Raw genomic sequence first — 14727 nt, forward strand, 5'->3', positions numbered from 1 at the left:
TTACAGCCAGGAATGCAGCATTTTAAGGTCAGCGACGGTCGCTCCCATGGTGTTCTCACCACCGGTGTAATTAAAGCAGCAGTGTTAGCTTACAATACACTGCAAAACCCAATAAGCTAAGGATACAGCAGGTGAGTACGTAGCGCGGCAACATCCTCGGTCATGTCAGGTAGGTCCTCAGAGCTCCCCACCGAGGGGCTGGTGTTCCTCTGAGAAGAAGACTCGTGATGAGAAGATGAAGAATATCCAGACTTGTACTCAGCTTTCACCTCTTCCTCTTCTCCATCAAGGTCTTGAAATTCATCCTGTTCACTGGCACCCAACAATGTTTCTAGGTTGCTAGCCTGAGTTGCTGAGAGGACTTTTAGGTCCCCCCTAAATCTGTCCATCTCTCCCCCATCTGAGATATCTGAAGAGTCCTCATGATGCCATTGTGTGCCAAGGTGTTCTGACTCTACACACATCTCTGGCTGGTTGTATTCAGAAATTCCTGGGTCACTGTCCACTAACTGATGGTCAAACGACCTAACAGAACTTGGGTTACTGTTCTGGTCATCCTGCTGGATGGAAGAACTCAGATCAAGTTTCTCTAGAAGAATTCCGTTGGTTGAAAAGTGTTCTGGGGCCTCCTCAGCCCTCTGTGGGTTCTGCTCTGTGACTTCATGTTCTGGTTCTGAAATCATACTGGACCAGGGACTGGTTCTATCAGTCAGGGCAGTAAATTCATTAAGAGTTCTTGGCTCAATGAGATTCTCCTCGTATTCCTCCTCGCTGTCCTCCTGAAGGTCGTGTTCTTGCTCTTCCACCTCAGGATCCACTACAACACTCTCTTCTCTTGTGCTGTGCTTCACGTTGTGATCTTGTCTTACAGGTGATCCAGCTGCTGAGAATGGTGGCGTGTCCACACAATGTTCCTCCATCTCATCATCATCTGATACCTCCCTTTCGGTGTCTGGCCATATATCATTCACCTGTTGAACAGAGGTGACTTTTGTACCGCCTGCACTGTGATGCTGATAATGGTCTGTACCATCAGTTGTGCTGGGAGGGGTTTCTCTAAACAAAGCTTTTTCTTGGAGGTCTGAGAATATAAAAATAACAGTATTTACATGAAAAACTGTTTGCTGTAATCCTGAACTCAATTTTACCCCATTTCATCTCAGCTTTGCTGTGCTCAACATATGTAAATAACATTGTTTTACTAGTGCCCAGTGTCACCTGACCAAGCTGGCCAGTGTTCTAGAATGTACTGCATCTGCTTTATGGGATGGGGGGACATCTTGCTTTCTACAAAATCTGAAAATGAAATTCTGAGCGTAGTTGAGGTTTGCAAGTACCCAGACAATAAAGGGTTATCGCTACCTCTAAACTTCCCAGAAAGTAGCAAAATGTACACAAGAGGGGCACAGCAAGGGCAAGCAGTGAGTCAGTGACTTTCACAGCTCTTCACTATGGGGACTCCATTCTGGGGAAAAAAAAGGTAGTATTTCCTGAAAAAAAACATGTGTGGAGTTGTCTTTGTGAGGGAAACTAACACACACTCTAAAGGGTTCCTGAGCTCAGCTGTGCATGATATTGAAAGGTTTCCATGACTTATTTATGGCTATGCCAGCATGGTCTGTCTTAGCAACAACTAAACAAACCCCCTATCCCTATCATAGGCATGGTCTGAGTGAAGAAAGCACCCTCCCCCTGCTATGTGGACCTTATTTGCTGGGTCCCATGATTTTTACATCAGATTGCACAGATGAGTAAGCTCATGTTTCTTGTATCTGACATCATTCAAGTTTACGTTATTCTAATTTTTACCTGTGATGAGGCTGCTGACTTGAGACACCAGTAGATTGGATTTCCTCAGTAGTAACTGGGCATCTGTTTCCTCATAGTCAGTGGCGGTATGAGGCTTTATCTCACTGTAGCGCACCGAGGTACCTCCAGGTGGCGCTGTGCCCGAGAGGCTCCTGTACAGCTTCTGGTTGAAATACTTCTGAATGTCATCAAGCTCACTCAGGTTCTTCCTACAGGAAAGTAACATAAAACCCAATAACGTATCAAGACCTGGACATTAAAGTGATATTAAAACTCAGAGTTTCCTCGTTGTTCTAAAAGATTCACAGCATAAAATTTACTACCACAAAAAAAAAACTTTGTTTTTGTAGCAGAACAGCATTCAAACAGTTAAACACAGAACTTTGTTTTGGAGGCAGGGGTCACAATTGCCTTTCAGTTTTCTGCACGTATTTTGTTCTGCACTATGTTTGTTTGTATGTAAAAAAAGTGTTTTTTTCCCCACAACAACTAAAATAATTGATAGAGAAAACTGATAAAACGTGCAGAATTACCCTGCAGGATGTCTGTTTTTTTTTTTCTGCGCCCGAAATCTGCATTCGAGTATGACCTAGCCCATTGATTAACATGAGTTTTCAGCTGAAATCATTTTTTCTGTGCAGAAAACGCGTATGAAAGCAGACAAGTGTGACCCCTGCCTGCCTCAGTGAAAAGTTCCTTGCTGCAGTGGAATGCTTCTGGCTGCATCCCAACAGGTGATAACCTTATCTTTTGTTTACATTCCTTTATGAGTAAACTGCTGAAAATGAGCTGTACTGGGCTGAGAAGTTGAAAGAGCTCAGAAGTGATCACCAGATAGATTTGAATATATAAATACAGCAGCTATGCAATTAAATGTAATGGCAGCTTTCAGGGGAATTTGTGCACAAAAGCAAATATGATAACTGTATGGGTCATAAAAAGTAGGAAAAACATTTTTATTGAATGTTATGTCAGAGTTTTATCCCGCTTTATAAGAGGGTATGATGGAGAATGTCTTCAGATAAAGCTGGCCACACGTAATACAATTCTTCTTCAACATGTATTATGTGCTTAAAAAAATGATTTTATTTTTTATTAAGCGGGGAAAGGTTAAAATGTTTTCATCACTCTTCTGTCGCCCTCAAAGAGATTATGCTCACAGCTTATCCCTGTGTCAAATTAGGAAATTATCCTGACAGTTAGTGCACAGAAAGCAATAAAAACTGACATAGATGGTAGGAGTTACTCACTCAAGTAAAAACATTTATTTTTGTTGTGATCTATGTCCTGGATGGAAATACAGCAAGGAAATACTCAACCTCTGCATCTGTGACATGACAGCGACCGCTCAGACACCAGAGACATGGCAGCGACCGCTCAGACACCAGTGACATGGCAGTGATCGCTCAGACACCAGTGACATGGCAGTGATCGCTCAGACACCAGTGACATGGCAGTGATCGCTCAGACACCAGTGACATGGCAGCGACCGCTCAGACACCAGTGACATGGCAGTGATCGCTCAGACACCAGTGACATGGCAGTGATCGCTCAGACACCAGTGACATGGCAGCGACCGCTCAGACACCAGTGACATGGCAGCGACCGCTCAGACACCAGTGACATGGCAGCGACCACACAGACACCAGTGACATGGCAGCGACCGCTCAGACACCAGTGACATGGCAGTGATCGCTCAGACACCAGTGACATGGCAGCGACCGCTCAGACACCAGTGACATGGCAGCGACCGCTCAGACACCAGTGACATGGCAGCGACCGCTCAGACACCAGTGACATGGCAGCGACCGCTCAGACACCAGTGACATGGCAGCGACCGCTCAGACACCAGTGACATGGCAGCGACCACACAGACACCAGTGACATGGCAGCGACCACACAGACACCAGTGACATGGCAGCGACCACACAGACACCAGTGACATGGCAGCGACCACACAGACACCAGTGACATGGCAGCGACCACACAGACACCAGTGACATGGCAGCGACCACACAGACACCAGTGACATGGCAGCGACCACACAGACACCAGTGACATGGCAGCGACCACACAGACACCAGTGACATGACAGCGACCGCTCAGACACCAGTGACATGACAGCGACCGCTCAGACACCAGTGACATGACAGCGACCGCTCAGACCCCAGTGACATGACAGCGACCGCTCAGACCCCAGTGGCATGACAGCGACTGCTCAGACACCAGTGACATGACAGCGACCGCTCAGACACCTGTGACATGGCAGCGACCGCTCAGACACCTGTGACATGGCAGCGACCGCTCAGACACCTGTGACATGGCAGCGACCGCTCAGACACCTGTGACATGGCAGCGACCGCTCAGACACCTGTGACATGGCAGCGACCGCTCAGACAACAGTGACATGGCAGCGACCGCTCAGACAACAGTGACATGGCAGCGACCGCTCAGACACCAGTGACATGGCAGCGACCGCTCAGACACACCAGTGACATGGCAGCGACCGCTCAGACACACCAGTGACATGGCAGCGACCGCTCTGACACCAGTAACATGGCAGTGACCGCTCTGACACCAGTGACATGGCAGTGACCGTTTAGACACCAGTGACATGACAGCGACCGCTCAGACACCTGTGACATGGCAGCGACCGCTCAGACACCAGTGACATGGCAGCGACCGCTCAGACACCTGTGACACGGTTGCTGATTTCCCATGACCTTTTGCAGCATTTTAATCTGCTTTCTATGGTTGAAGTGGGTGGTACCACCTAATACTGTATAAAAATAAGGTATGCACAACCACAATCAAGCAAAAGCCATTAGTGTACCTGGGTGCTAGGTATGATAAACAGGGCCTGTAGCCCCTAAATCACATAAAAGTATATTATAGACCTGCACACCAGAAATTGAGTTGCAAAAACTTTTGTATTAAATATATATCAAAAAAGTGAACATTCACATGTACAGACAATATTGCACAAGCTGAGACACTCAGAATATACACTCTGTCAATAGTATTATATCACAGCAGTATCTTAAACACTATAAGCTTTTCAATCATATACAGCAGTATATGTAGCCAAAGCAGAGCAAAGTGATGCCGGGGATACCAAAAGAAAACAGCTGTGGTGATAACACAAACAGATCCCGGAGCTGCAGCAAATTAAGATCCTAATAGAGCACACATACAGCGAGCTGAGGAGCCCGGGATCGCACAAAGTCTATGGCAGAGTAACAAACGTCCATTACCCTGACAGCGCCGTTTTGGATGAGAGATCCTTCGTCAGAGGGTCATAGGATGCCCAGGGAATGCTGTGGTACCATCTAAGGGAGCTTTGCTTTCTGAGGGGGTGCCAAAGATGCAAGGAGACACGTGTAGTCCTCCTGGTTCAAACGCCACCAATTTATGACTAACTTTAGGGCAGGGGTGTCAAGAGGGCCGAAATTGAGCTCTGGGACCAAGTCGCAGGATGACCTCAATGTCTACTGGTCACCTCTCTCCCTTATAAGGTTCCCTGGTTTCTAATGGCCTCTCTCCCTCCCCTATACAGCTTCCTTGTGTTTAGTGGCCCCCTTCTTCCCCTATACATTTCTCTGGTGTCTAGTGGCCCCCTTCCCTCTCCTATACAGTTCCCTGGTATCTAGTGCTGACCCCTCCCCATATGGCTTCCTTGGTGATCTAGGGTTTACTATCCAATATAGCTTCTCTGGTGTAACAATGTAAAACGGGGGAAACCAGCAGATTTGGCCTGGGGGCCGGAGTTTGACATGTATGCCCAAGGGGCAATTTCCACTAGGATATTATAGTTTCCATACGTTTTTCCTGTATGTGAATCTTCATATGCGTCTAACATTCACACGTAACACAGCTATCATTACATGGGAAACAGATGCATGGTGCAGAAATCAGCAGCATGCAATCCCTTCTCTTTTCTGCATTGCACCGCATGCGAAAATTACCATTCAATGGAAAGGACTCCAGTAGGGATGGTCAATGAAATGCAAATAATTGTTGAGTTGATGCAGCATTATGCAAATTTATGCAGCTTGAAAATGGACCAATCGAATTTTAGCTCAAAAGGATTTTTCAAGCTGCATAAATTTGTATACAAAATTTGCGCAATCCTGCATCAACTCTGAATTATTTGCATCTCATTGACTATCCCCTACCCTCCATTTAAGTTAATTGGTTTCATTTTGCATTACAAATTCATACTTATTTGCAACGGACCCTAATTCTTCTTCATGACTCCCCTTCCTATGTGTATTTAGTGAAGCCTTGACAAAAAAAAGTTGAATACCATGGTCATTACTGGATGGGTCAGTTGTGTGGACATAAGACACCAGTGTCAGGAATACTACTACGTTACATTACCCTGGACAGCAGTCTCTGATCTGGGGAACAATAGACAAAGACACTGTTACCTGAAATTACACTTAAAGTGAACCTCCGGACTAAAAAGCTACTCAGCAGAACTAAAAAAGGCTTGGTGTTTCTTTAACAGTTTCACAGCATCCGAACTTAGTTTTTCTTACCAAAGCATCATTTTTAGCTGCATTTTTAGCTAAGCTCCACCCTTTAAAGAAAAAACCCCAGGCTTTTTTTCCCTGATGCTGTGCAGAGCATGATGGGATTTCCTATGTTGTTATTCATGTTGCCTAGCAACTGGGAGAGGTGCTCAGGACACAGGACAGTTGGAACTGTGTCTCATACTCCCTGTCACCTCCTTTCAACCAAAAAGATGGCTGCCATTATGAAATCAAACATTTGCCTGTTCTTTTAAAACAGTGTGGGTAAGAGATTATATTACCTATCTATTTTAATTAACATAACTAATGTAACTTAATGACAGTATGTTTGTTTAGGCTAGCGTTCCTATTTAAGTTGAATGGCTATTGTATAACAGAATTAAGAGAGAGGTATGTAACCAGTCTGGACAATGTAACGGATTTCTGAGGCACTTCCTGCTATACAGGAAACAGTGGCAGCACACAACCACAACCAGCCGAAAATACACTAACAAATCTACCACGACCAGCCAATCAGATACTAACGAATCTATCAGCTGACCATTCTTCTCCATGAATCCAGCTACTGTATACAGGAGCAATTCTAACTTTAATTAAGAGAAAAGCATGTCGGTTATATACAAGTGGTTAAGGATAAGTTATAAGGTAGTAAGAAAGGTAATTTGTGTGTAGAGCTGAAACAACGCTGCTCTGAACATACAACACCCAAGATCCCGGTTCCCAGATGTAATGGGTGGTATGGCATTGGCACAAGGGCAGCCATCTTTAAAGGGCCTGTGACATCACCTTAGTGTGGACAGAAGTGACGTGCGTGAGGACTGTGATAAGATATCCAGCTGCTCTACACTCCGAGTGCTCTGCTCTGCCCGATGCAGCGACTCCTGGATGCGTCTCATGGCCTGTGTGTCTTCCTCTATACCCGTAGCTGGGAATGCGTCTCCTCTCCTACTCGGAAGAAAGACAGCGTTTGTTTACATAAATGAACACAATTCACACACACACTTCACTTACTGCTGAGACACCAATGTGTGTGACCAGGGCTGTATTTAGTTTTATGGTTTTCACCTTTATCGGTCTAGTGTTGCCCCCCTACCCTTCCAATACACACAATATGGGCTGCTTCACACTGAAAAGAAATTTTGACATGATTGCGCTTGCAATACTTGTTCAGGGAATGAGAATCACTCCTTAAACGCTGCCCTTCTGGAATCACAAGAGCCAGGGCTGTGGAGTCGGAGTTTGAGCCGGAGTAATTTTGGGCACCCGGAGTCAGGGTTGAGTCGTTGATTTCATAAACTGAGGAGTTGGAAGATTTTCGTCCCGACTCCACAGCCCTCGAGGTGTCGGAGCCATTTTGGGTACCCGGAGTTGGAGTCGGAGTCGTGGTGTAAAAAACCGAGGAGTCGGAAGATTTTTGTCCCGACTCCACAGCCCTGGCAAGAGCAGCGCAATCATGGCAGAACCTTGGCAAAATCTACGCCAGTGTGAGCTAGTCCTCTTTTCTTCTACTGCGTGTGCAGCCCTCCTAGATTAGATTGTGAGCTCCTCTGAGGACACTCAGTGACATGACTATGTACTCTGTAATGTGCTGCAGAAGATGTCAGTGCTATATACAGTGGTTTGCAAAAGTATTCGCTATTCGGCCCCCTTGAAGTTTTCCACATTTTGTCACATTACTGTCACAAACATGAATCAATTTTAATGGAATTCCACGTGAAAGACCAACAGAAAGTGGTGTACATGTGAGAAGTGGAACGAAAATCATACATAATTCCAAACATTTTTTACAAATAAATAACTGCAAAGTGGGGTGTGCGTAAACTAAACAAACCATATCTATGTGTTAGAATGGCGCAGCCAAAGTCCAGATCTAAATCCAATCGAGAATCTGTGGCAAGATCTGAAAACTGCTGTTCACAAACGCTGTCCATCTAATCTGACTGAGCTAGAGCTGTTTTGCAAAGAAGAATGGGCAAGGCTATCAGTCTCTAGATGTGCAAAGCTGGTAGAGAAATACCCTAAAAGACTGGCAGCTGTAATTGCAGCAAAAGGTGGTTCTACAAAGTATTGACTCAGGGGGCTGAATAATTACGCACACCCCACTTTGCAGTTATTTATTTGTAAAAAATGTTTGGAATCATGTATGATTTCCGTTCCACTTCTCACATGTACACCACTTTGTATTGGTCTTTCACGTGGAATTCCAATAACATTGAATCATGTTTGTGGCAGTAATGGGACAAAATGTGGAAAACATCAAGGGGGCTGAATACTTTTGCAAGCCACTGTAAATACATAATGATAATAATATGGTAGGACATTAGACTGTGACTATGGCAGGATTAGATTGTGAGCTCCTCTGAGGACAGTCAGTGACATGACTATGTACTCTGTAATGTGCTGCAGAAGATGTCAGTGCTGTATAAATACATAATAATAATATGGTAGGACATTAGGCTATAACTATAGTAGGATTAGGTTGTGATTATTTTAGTGTTGAAGCACAGGCAAAAAAAAAAATTTAAATAAATAACCTATAAACCAAAATAATCCCCTCTACCTGGATGAAGCCATTAGGGACCATCCCTGAAGGAGATCTCCTTTAACAGATCCGGCTGCTCACCTGTCAGTGGGTGTGATGACGCCGTCCGCCATATCCAGTGTCTGCTGCTGCAGGGGGAATGTGTACATTGGGCTGGGCTGATACAGAAAAGAACTGTGCGGAGTCACCTGGAGTATAGAGATATATAGACTATTAACACAGCAAGAAGGATCTGTCATCTTCACTCTAATAGGGGAGCTTTTCAAAGCTTGATAAAAGATTTAAAGTAAATAAATGGTGGCCAAGGCATACAGGTCATTCATAAGCCTATTTTCAGGATAATTTTGTTTAAAGCGGTATTGTCACCATAAAAATCTAATTTCAACAGCAACTGGTCTGAGTCTATTAAGTGATAAAGATGCCAATCCTGCATTCAAAACTTGCAAAACTTTTTCTGCTGTTATGGCTTGGAGTTATCACATACTTTAGGAGCACTGGCCCTAGTGCCAAAGAGTTGAATGCTGGGAGTTCTTTTTATCTATAATATATTCCTCCTCTTCCATTTATTTTCCTGCCTAGCTGCTTATCAGATACACCCTCTGATTACTTGTGTTTACAAGCAAGGCTGAGGTGACTCAGTGATTGGAGGATAAGACAGTGCTCTTCCTAGTATACACCTCAGTGGCAGTGTCTGAAGACTCTGGGAGGGTGGCAGCTAATGGATACACAATGAGCAGTGGCGTAGCTACAAACCTCTGGGCCCCGATGCGGAATCTGGATGTGGCCCCCTCCCCCCCCCCGGCAACAACAGCCCCCCCTCCCCCGGCAACACCCGACGGATGCACACACATATCAAAATCCCTATAGCCAGCTATAGGTACCCCCAGTATAGGTAGTCAGGCATAGGTAAGCCAGTATAGTTGCCCCCAGTATAGGTGAGATAGGCAGGCGCCGCCGGTATAAGTTAGATAGATAGGTGCCCCCAGTACAGGTTAGCTAGGTGGGTGCCTCTAATATAGGTAGCCAGAATAGTTGCCCCCAGCGTAGGTTAGATAGGTAGGTGCCCCCAGTATAGGTTAGTTAGGTAGGTGCCTCCAATATAGGTAGCCAGTTTAGTTGCCACCTGTATAGGCTAGCTAGGTGCCCCCAATACAGGTTAGATAAGTAAGTGCCCCCAGTATAGGTTAGATAGGTAGGTGCCCCCAGTATAAATTAGATTAGGTTGGTGCCCCCTAGTATAGGTTAGATTAGGTAGGTGCCCCCCAGTATAGGTTAGATTAGGTAGCTGCCCCCCAGGATAGATTAGGTAGCTGCCCCCAGGATAGATTAGGTAGGTGCCCCCCAGTATAGGTTAGATGAGGTAGCTGCCCCCCAGGATAGATTAGGTAGCTTCCCCCCAGGATAGATTAGGTAGCTGCCCCCCAGGATAGATTAGGTAGCTGCCCCCCAGGATTAGGTAGATGCCCCCCAGGATAGATTAGGTAGCTGCCCCCAGGATAGATTAGGTAGGTACCCCCCAGTATAGGTTAGATTAGGTAGCTGCCCCCCAGAATAGATTAGGTAGCTGCCCCCCAGTATAGGTTAGATTAGGTAGCTGCCCCCCAGGATTAGGTTAGATTAGGTAGCTGCCCCCAGGATAGATTAGGTAGGTGCCCCCCAGTATAGGTTAGATTAGGTAGGTTCCCCCCAGGATAGATTAGGTAGCTGCCCCCCAGGATAGATTAGGTAGCTGCCCCCCAGGATAGATTAGGTAGGTGCCCCCAGTATAGGTTAGATTAGGTAGGTGCCCCCCAGGATAGATTAGGTAGGTGCCCCCAGTATAGGTTAGATTAGGTAGGTGCCCCCCAGGATAGATTAGGTAGCTGCCCCCCAGGATAGGGCAGGTAGGTAGGTGCCCCGTCCCCATAATGGAGGGGGTGGCCGCAGCCGCGGGGAGGGCAGCCCGACCTCTCCCTCCCTTCCTCTCCCCGGGGCCCCCCCCCTCAGATGCAGAGTGAGCGGCTCACGGAAGCGCTGTAGGCAGAACTCACCTCCGTCCCTGGTTCCAATCGCCGCTGATCTCCTCTCTGGCTGGCTCTGCATAGATGCTTACACACGCAGCTTCCTGTTTAGCCGGAAGCTGCGTGTGTAACAACATCTATGCAGAGCCAGCCAGAGAGGAGATCAGCGGCGAGTGGAACGCAGGAAGGTGAGTTCTGCCTACAGCGCTTCCGTGAGCTGCACTCTGCATCTGAGGGGGGGGGGGGGGGCGGCCCGGGGAGAGGAAGGGAGGGAGAGGTCGGGCTGCCCTCCCCGCGGCTGCGGCTCCCTCCTACCAGCGCGCACGGTCGCATGGCCCTCCAAACGGAGATGGGCCCCCCGGGCCCCTCCCCCGCCTCCTCAGGAGCCGGGCCCGGTCGCCAAGGCGACCGCTGCGACCACGGGCCCTACGCCCATGACAATGAGCAAGAGAAAGGAGGGAGGGAACAAGAGTCAGGGAGGATATGATGTCAGCATTAGCTTGGTGAAATGGCCACTGCCTAGAATAGGATTTTCTGCTTTTCCTTTATAACATTCACAGGAATCATTACGTGGATTGCACAATACATCTGTTATGTAAGTAGAAGTAGTATTTATCTACTTATATATGTGTTTTTTATTTCTAGGTTAGCATGGGGGTCGCATGTTCTTTAACCTCCTGAGCATTACGCCACTCAGGAGGTTTTGTTACTTATTGCCCAATTCTAAAATTATTGTCCCAAATGACTGTAAACCATTTAACTAGCACTATGCTAGCTAGAAAAGGTGTTGGCCCCCCCCCCCCCCCCCCCCGCCGTTTATACATTACTCAGCCTGGATCCAGCGATTGGTGCAGCCTCCCCAGACAGCTCTGGTCTTCACTATGGGGAGGATCGCACATGGTGGCGTCATGTACAAACCCAATCATCCCCATAGAGAGACTGCAGCTGTGCAGAAAGGCTGCGCGATCGCTGGATCGGGGGGGGGAGGGGGACATGCTGGATGGTTCCAGCTCTTTTGCGGATATTGGTACTGCAGACACGCAGGTGACACACCTGAGACTGGATGGCGGCGGCGGTCCTGCTCCTCCCCAGTCTCTCCTCCCTCAGGTGGGCGATGCTCTCCAGAGGGGTGACGGAGACCTTCATCTGCCCCTGGCACTGCCCACTGAAGTCTCCGATGTTATACCAGCCGCACACAGACTGGAAGCCGGACAGCAGCGGAGACAGATCCACCGAGGCGAATCCCAACACTCGCTCCACATCCCCTGAAAGCACAAACATGGAGGGGCAGTGAGAAGGACTGCACACACAGATCAGCTGCAAACCGAGCACACACAACACACAAACATGGAGGGGCAGTGAGACAGCCCCGCACACACAGAGCAACTGCAAGACGAGCACACAAAACTCTAATACTAGCAAGGCTAATTGCCACTGGGGAAGTGTGCCTTCCCCAGCCTGGCAGGGTGTGCACAGAGGCACAGGTGGCTGGATTGGCATCTCCTCTCCTCCACCGGTGGCGCTGCAATGCCGATATCCTCTTCGGAGTGCCGATCACATGATAGGACATGTGATCGTAACCCAAGGAATGCCGTCAGTGTTGCAGCGCCACTCCTTCCACCACCGGACACGCTGTACTGCTGACACCATCCCCTGGGTTACCATCACATGTCATATCATGTGATCGGAACTCCCAAGAGGATGTCGGCATTGCAGCGCTGCAACAGGAGGAGAGGAGACGCCAATCCAGCCGCAGGGAGCAGGTAAATATAAAGAAGCTCCTTGCACTGCTTTGCATAGCTACATTAGGCAGATAAACAATATATGCTGTAAGAAGACACCAGCTTATGCCAATAGAAGAGCTACCAACAGGTTAAAGGGTTAAGTCGCGTACACACATCCAATTTTGACTGGCCAATCAGTGGCCAAATTTAAGGCTAGACCAACTGGAGGAACGGTGAGCAGGAGTGAGAAATTGGTGACATTTCCTACATGGACCCCTATGCAATTAACTTTTTCTCCTGAATTTTTTCCTAGGCGATTCTATTTAGAATAACTTTTCAGCACTTCGAAATTGAAAAAGCACCAAGAAGTAGGTGGAAAAGGTCTAAACGATTTTAAAGGGAACATCCAAGCTGGAAAACAAAATCCACTTACCTGGGGCTTCCTCCAGCCCCTGGCTGCCGTCCTGTGCCCTTGCCGCAGCTCAAGTGGCTTTCGGTGTCCTGCGCTGCAGAAGCCGACCTCGCCAGATCGGCTTCCTGTGCGCTCCGTGGCGCGGATCACGTGGTCCGGCTGACATCAGTTCTGTACTGCGCAGGCGCAGTAGTTCTGCGCAGTACAGACTTAATGACGTTAGCCAGACCACGTGACCCGCGCCATGGAGCGCACAAGAAGCTGACCTGGCGAGGTCGGCTTCTGCAGCGCAGGACGCCGAAAACCACTTAAGCTGCGGCGAGGGCACAGAACGGCGGCCAGGGGCTGGAGGAAGCCCCAGGTAAGTGGAGAAAAGGTTAATTGCATATGGGCCATACTACATAGGGCCATATGACTACAGTCGTAACATGAGAACGATTAACAAATACAACTTGTGAGCAAGTAGTGCCACCTTGTGGTAAGATTTGGGCTGGGTGCACACATAACATAACAGGCTGCGTTTTATGTTACGTTTTCATTTTATGTTGTGTGCATTTTTGCTGCGTTTGCGTTTAAAGGCGTCATCAGGGGAAAAAGTGTAAAATAAGTGGTACTTACCGGGGGCTTCCTCCAGCTCCCAGGACGTCCCTCGTCGCAGCTCTGCCCGCAGCTGTTCGCCGCAGGTCCGTCCCGGTCCCCGTCGATGACGTCAGAGCAACCTCCAGGTCGCTCTGTACTGCGCCTGCGTGAGCGGCGCTATCAATCCCCGCCACGTGGGCTGGAGCGGACTGCGCAGACGCAGTATTGACAGCGCCACTCAGCTACTGATTGGGATGAAGTTCAGTACTTGATTATGGTTCCTATTAAGTGGTACTGGACACAGGACAAATAATCAGTGGGCTCTCCACTCACCTGATCTATGCCACACTTTGAACACTAAGGTTTGCTGGGGATCCACAAGAAGTTCTTTAGGGAGTCTACAAAATGAAGGAGGAGAGACAGGACAACTGTGATCAGTAAGTGAAAGTATTGTTTGTGTTGGGAATGTGGCGATGACTGGCATAACCCACTATCAGCACTGCTGAGCTCACATTACCTGGTCTGCTGCTGGAAGTTCCACATCGGAGACTCTGTGTTCTCTATGATGGGGGTAGTCACAGGGGTTGCACTGCCGGCAACAGGAAATGACACGCAGCAGCTGGGATTGGATACCTCTCGCTCAGTAAGAGGACTCCCTGCAATAACGTCACAGGATATTTTACCAAAAATGAACTACCTGGTGCACACAAAACAATAATTTCCAGCAGGTCCTATCTGATTTCCAATAGTTTTCTGATCGATTTGCCGATCACTTCTATACAAAATCGTTCAGAAAAACAATTGCAAATCAGATTGGATGTGTTGTAAATTATCTATTTGACTGTCAATCTGACAGGAAATTGCATCGTATGTATCAGACATTAAAGAAACAACAAACAGACCAGAGTAAAAGAATTTCACCTCCATGGAGAGCTTCACTTTTGTCATCCATAACAATAATTTGTGACATTTTAGGCCAACAGTTCTGTAAAACAATGCATGCTGGGACTGGCTCAGTTCTATGTGAAGTGCTAAGATGAAGCAGGAGGCTCCCTGCTGAGGTAAATAAAAAAAAGCAGTCCTGCCCAGTAGATTTGATTACGCCAAGTGCAAAAGATGCATTATA

The 14727-nt window shown here is 47.5% G+C and overlaps 1 protein-coding gene across 1 annotated transcript in view; it reads right to left on the reverse strand.

Moving 5' to 3' along the window:
* The window catches only part of C2CD3 (C2 domain containing 3 centriole elongation regulator), a 91178-nt gene that overhangs the window by 13856 nt on the left and 62595 nt on the right, over positions 1-14727 (reverse strand). Inside the window, exons 25-31 of the mRNA XM_068266629.1 lie at positions 14119-14257; positions 13935-13999; positions 11940-12151; positions 8968-9074; positions 7131-7289; positions 1810-2018; positions 127-1081 (exon numbers count right to left, since the gene is read on the reverse strand). Coding sequence (XP_068122730.1) covers positions 127-1081; positions 1810-2018; positions 7131-7289; positions 8968-9074; positions 11940-12151; positions 13935-13999; positions 14119-14257 — 1846 coding nt within the window. The remainder of the gene's footprint in view (positions 1-126; positions 1082-1809; positions 2019-7130; positions 7290-8967; positions 9075-11939; positions 12152-13934; positions 14000-14118; positions 14258-14727) is intronic.

The sequence above is a fragment of the Hyperolius riggenbachi genome, chromosome 2, assembly GCF_040937935.1.
Source record: "Hyperolius riggenbachi isolate aHypRig1 chromosome 2, aHypRig1.pri, whole genome shotgun sequence".
NCBI classification, from domain to species: Eukaryota; Metazoa; Chordata; class Amphibia; order Anura; family Hyperoliidae; genus Hyperolius; species Hyperolius riggenbachi.